Below are 4,866 nucleotides of genomic sequence, written 5' to 3' on the forward strand. Positions count from 1 at the left end.
GCACATTAATACCAAGAATATTCTGTTAGGTCGACGCGGAGACTGTCATCGTACAAAGTAATTCACATTTTGGCACACATTTACTAGAACATTCTGGCCATCCAGTACAAACAGTCGGCCTTCGGCCTCCCAGCCCCCTCCCCTCCCCGCCCCCCCGGCCCCTCCCCCCTCCCCGCTGCAAAGACCCCAGCGCCATCCCACCCGCCCGTTCCAGCCCAGATGGAACTATATACAGGTCCAAGAGTACAGGTTAAGCTAAAATTTCTCTATTTACAAGAATGCAAAGCAAAAAAAAAAAGGGGGGGGGGAAAGGTCAAACCCCCGAGAGCCCGTTCCGATTCCCAGGAGAAGCCGGCCCTCGGGTTGCGGCGCTTGGTCAGGCGGCCGCCGCCTCCTCGCCCACCCTCCCACCCGCGGGCGAGCGGGCCTTTGCCCAGAGAGAGAGAGAGAAGGCTCGGTGCCGGCTCGGACTCGGCCCCGGTTCTACGGCGGGTTCAGAGGAGCCAGGGGCGGGGCGGGGTGCAGTGCGGCGCCCGGGGCTCTCGCTCACGTTTGCACACGCGTGTCTGCTCAGTCTCTTAGACAGGGTTTTGCTCGGTGTTTTGCTCCTGATTTTAAACGTACCATTCGTTAAAATTGGAGGAGAGCGCGCCGTGGGCGGCTGTGTGGTGCACCGCGGAGGAGGAGGGCGACAGGGAGCTGGTGGTCGGGTTGTCTGTGGAGGGAGACACGATGGTGGGCGGCGTGGAGGACTCGTAGCCCGAGCTGGCGGCAGGCGAAGGCTGCGAGCCCTGCGAGGAGGACTCATGGACCTGCGGGAATAAAGGCGCGTTTTTACGGAGATAAAGAGCCGCCGCGGCGGCCGCTTAGGGAGCACGAAGGCCGAGCGCGGCCTGCCGCCCCCACCGCCCCCCCACCCCGGAGCCCTGGATCCCCGTGAACTCCCGGGAGGCCCGACCCGTGGGACTTGGGCTTGCTGGCCCCGCCTCGGCGCTGCAGAGACCCGGCTCCGGGAAAGGCCAGTGCACCCCCCTCCCCGCCCCGACTCACAAAAGAAAAAGAAATCTGGGAAGCCGGAGGCTGGATGTGAGGCCAGAGCCCGAGATGGTGCCCACACACACACACGCCCACCCCATCCCACCCCCAGCAACCGCTGAAATTTGCTGGCTCGGGGTTAGGTGAACCAGCGCTCGGCCCGCGTGCAAGACCCCAGCTCCGTGCAGGCGCTGCCAACCAAGCCGCCAAGGCCGCAGCTTCGGCAGCACCATCCCGCCGGGAGTGTCCTGGCTCCCCCTCCGTAGCAACCTCTGCTCGCTTCTTCTGACTTTCATTATTAAACAGTACATTTAGAAGGGCCTTGGGTACCCGCATCCCCTTCTCCAGCCCCCGCCCTTTCTGCGCAGTCTGCAGAGAGGAACCGTGGCCTTTCCGCCTCCGCGGGCTCCTGCCACCGCCCAGCGGCCCCCCGCCGCCCGGCCCGGCCGCAGAGCCGCGAGGGCGCCCGGCTACACGGCGGGCGGCGCGAGCGCGGCGGCTACCTTCATGTGCTTGCGCAGCGAGCTGGGGTGCGTGTAGGACTTGTCACACATCTTGCAGAGATACGGCTTGTCGCTCGTGTGCACGTGCATGTGCTTCTTGCGGTCGCTGCTGTTGGCAAAGCGGCGGTCGCAGCCCTCGAACTCACACTTGAAGGGCTTTTCCCCTGGTGTGAAAGGCGAGAAACAGAGAGGTCTGATTAGAACAAACCCCGCGGCCTCTTTAAAAAGAAAAAAAAAAAAAAAAAACAAATATTAAAAGAAAAGACAAAAAGGAAAAAAGCAGCAGCTCAGGGTTAGCACTTTTCAAGCTCAAAAACCCGGGTCGCTAATGAAATCATATACCTGCGTTGGAATTATAAACATCTGAACTATTTTAATTCAATCCAATTAGATCCAGATTTTACTATTTTATTATTATTATTATTATTGGTGGTGGTAGTTTTTTAGATCCCAAGTAGCAGCAGGTCTGGCTGCAGGTTTTTAGGCCCGGGGCTATACAGACGACTCCTGGAAGCTTCTACCTAGCTCTCGATTTCTAATTTTCACATTCCGGTCTGATTCTCCTGCTGTTTGGCTCTTCTCTCCTCCCCCTACCCCCTCCTCAACGCTCCGCACCCTCCTCGTCGCCGTCGCCGCCCCCACCCCACCCCACCTCCTATACACACATTTTATAGGATAATCTGGGCCGAGAGCTCAGCACTGCAAGTTCTTCTCTGACTCAAGCGTTAAACGCCAAGTTCCACACGCGATTCTCAGAAATCACCCAGGCCCACCAGAATCATGAAGCAGCTCGGACTCCCGGCTTTGTTGGCCCAAGAAGCCCAGAACGGCCTGCCCGACCCAGATTGCAGCCCTAAGCTCTCCGCGAACTTTTCTTTTAACTGCTCCCGACTGGTCTCCTTATTTTTAAAGGCCAACTCAAGGTATTCGGTGTTTTGAAAACGTCCTCATAGAATCTAATTGACAAAAAGGACTTCTCCGCCTTCTGCCGAGTCTCCCGACTCCTCGAATCTACTTACAGACAAGTCATTATTAAAATCGGGGCTCTTTAAATATGCATAAACCTTCAAAAGCCTCCACAGGCCCGGCTGACTTGCTTTCACCACGGCCACCCCCCTTTTCTTTCTGTTTTTGTTTCTATGCCCCTTCATCCGATCTCCTCCAGTTTCCTCAATTCCTCCCTTTAGCAAAGTCCTCACTAAGGTGCGTAGAAAGGGGATGTTGGCTGGAAGCAAACATTTAGATTTGCCTGCAGCTGAAGCGGTTGGCGCCTCCGCCTCCGCCGCCGCCGGGCGCCAGCCACCTCTCCCGGCTTCTGGCGCACCAAGGGCTCCCCAAAGCCGGTTTGTCTCTTAGCTCTCCCGGCCTTTCTTAAGTTCTTATTTAAAAATGTATATGCCCAGATCCTTCTCCTCCAACCTTCTCCATACGTTATTAGACTATCAAGCCTCAAACTAAAACCCAGAGCACACTTTCGCTGTCTGCTGAAATCTGACTTCCAGACCCAACCGAGGCCGGGTTTGCGCGCCCCCGCCGCTGACTTTTGAATTGCGGGTCCCAGGCCCGGGATAGGGAACCGAGGGCTGTCTAGGACAGCCGTTTCCGTACCTGTGTGCGTCCTTTTGTGGATCTTTAGGTTCTCGGAGCGCGCGAAGACCTTGCCGCAGCCCGGGAAGGGGCAGGGGAAGGGCTTCTCGCCGGTGTGCACGCGGATGTGGTTGACCAGTTTGTATTTGGCTTTGAAGGGCTTGCCCTCGCGCGGACACTCCTCCCAGAAGCAGATGTGGTTGCTCTGCTCCGGGCCGCCGACGTGCTCCACGGTGACGTGCGTGACCAGCTCGTGCATCGTGCTGAAAGTTTTGTTGCACGACTTTTTGGGGTTGGCCAGCTGCTCAGGCTCGATCCACTTGCAGATGAGCTCCTGTTTGATGGGCTGGCGCATGTAGCGGAAGAAGGCGCCGGCGCCGTGGTGAGCGGCCATGTTCACGTTCATGGGCCCGTAGCCGTGCAGCTGCGGCGCGGCATAGTGCTCTGAACGCGGGCTGGTCACCTGGCCGTACTGCTCGGGCCGCGGGTACATGTCCCCCGAGAAGCCAAGCCTCATCTGCCCGTTGACCACATTGGGCGATGCATGGCCCGCAGCCTGCTCGTGAAGGCCGGGGAAGAGGAGGTGGCCCGCGGCGTCCGTGTGGCCGTGTGGTCCCCCGAAGCTCCCGGCCGAAGCCGCGAACAAACTGTGTTGCGCGCTGGCTGCAGCCGCCGCGTCGCCAAAGCCCCGGTTGCGGAACAGAAAGTCCCGCGTGGAGTTGAAGGCTGCGCTCGAATAGGAGCCGACGTGGCCCGGGTGGTGGTGATGTCCCAGGGCCGCCGCAGCCGCGTAGCCGGGAGCCTGGGAGGTGAAGGCTGTCTGGCCCGCGGAGGCCAGCTCGTGCGAGCTGGGGTTGAGCTTGAAGGCACCCATGCCGTCGGCGAACGGGTTGATGCCCAGGCCCACGTCTCGCTCGGCCACGTCGCCCGCCGAGTGGTGGCGGGACGCGCCAAAAGTGGTCACGCCGATCGCGGGGTACTGGGGGCCGGCGTCCAGGAGCATCGTGGCTGCTCGGGGCGAGCCCCGGCCTCCCCCGCCCCCCCCACCCTCGCCCGCCGAGGAGGGAAAATTAGGAGGAGGAGGAGGTGGTGGTGGTGGAGGAGGAGGAGGAACGGGAGGCGGAGGAAGAGGAGGAAGAAGAAGAGGAGGGAGGAGGAGTCGACCCACCTCGCGAAGTCCTAGCCCGCAGGCAGCGGCGCGGCGCGCCGGGGCGCCCGCCTGGCCAAGCGCAGGGAAGCCGGACGGCTGCGGGCCGCGAGCAACGCGGGCTCCGGCACCCGCCGACCGGACCCCGCCGGCCCGGCTCTCACTTTCTCGTCGCTCAGTCTCTGCCGAGAGGACCCCGCGTCAAGGCTGCCCGGGGAAAGGCATGGAGCATCTCAGCCCCCCAAAAAAACTTCCTCCCGGATTTGTAGCATAGAGGAATGTGAGCGCCGGAGCCGCGACTGCTCGCTGTCTCTCCGCCTCGCTCCGTACGCCCCTCCTCACTTCTCCACTAGCCCCTCGCCCTTTCTTTTTTCTCTGTCTCCCTGTCTCTCTCCTTTCTATCAGGTTTGCCTCCTCGCTCCTTCACTCTCCTTTTTCCCCCTCTGCTTTTTGCAAAAAAAAAAAAAAAAAGGGAGGGGGAGAAAAAAAGAAAGAAAGAAAAAGCCAAAGAAAAGGCGCAAATCATGCACAATATTGTCTTTTGCGGTTTGTCTTCCTGGGGAGAAACTTTCACCTCCTCAGCCGGGCGGTGAG

At 59.9% G+C, this 4,866-nt stretch overlaps 1 protein-coding gene across 1 annotated transcript; it reads right to left on the bottom strand.

Moving 5' to 3' along the window:
• Positions 1-217: 217 nt before the first annotated feature.
• ZIC1 (Zic family member 1) lies at positions 218-4,866 on the bottom strand. Its single transcript, XM_065942763.1, has 3 exons — positions 3,147-4,866; positions 1,539-1,702; positions 218-812 (listed from the first exon to the last, which is right to left on the bottom strand). The coding sequence occupies exons 1-3, from the start codon at positions 4,126-4,128 to the stop codon at positions 615-617; spliced, it is 1,344 nt and encodes a 447-aa protein (XP_065798835.1). The 5' UTR covers positions 4,129-4,866; the 3' UTR covers positions 218-614.

This window comes from Muntiacus reevesi, chromosome 8, assembly GCF_963930625.1.
Source record: "Muntiacus reevesi chromosome 8, mMunRee1.1, whole genome shotgun sequence".
NCBI lineage: Eukaryota > Metazoa > Chordata > Mammalia > Artiodactyla > Cervidae > Muntiacus > Muntiacus reevesi.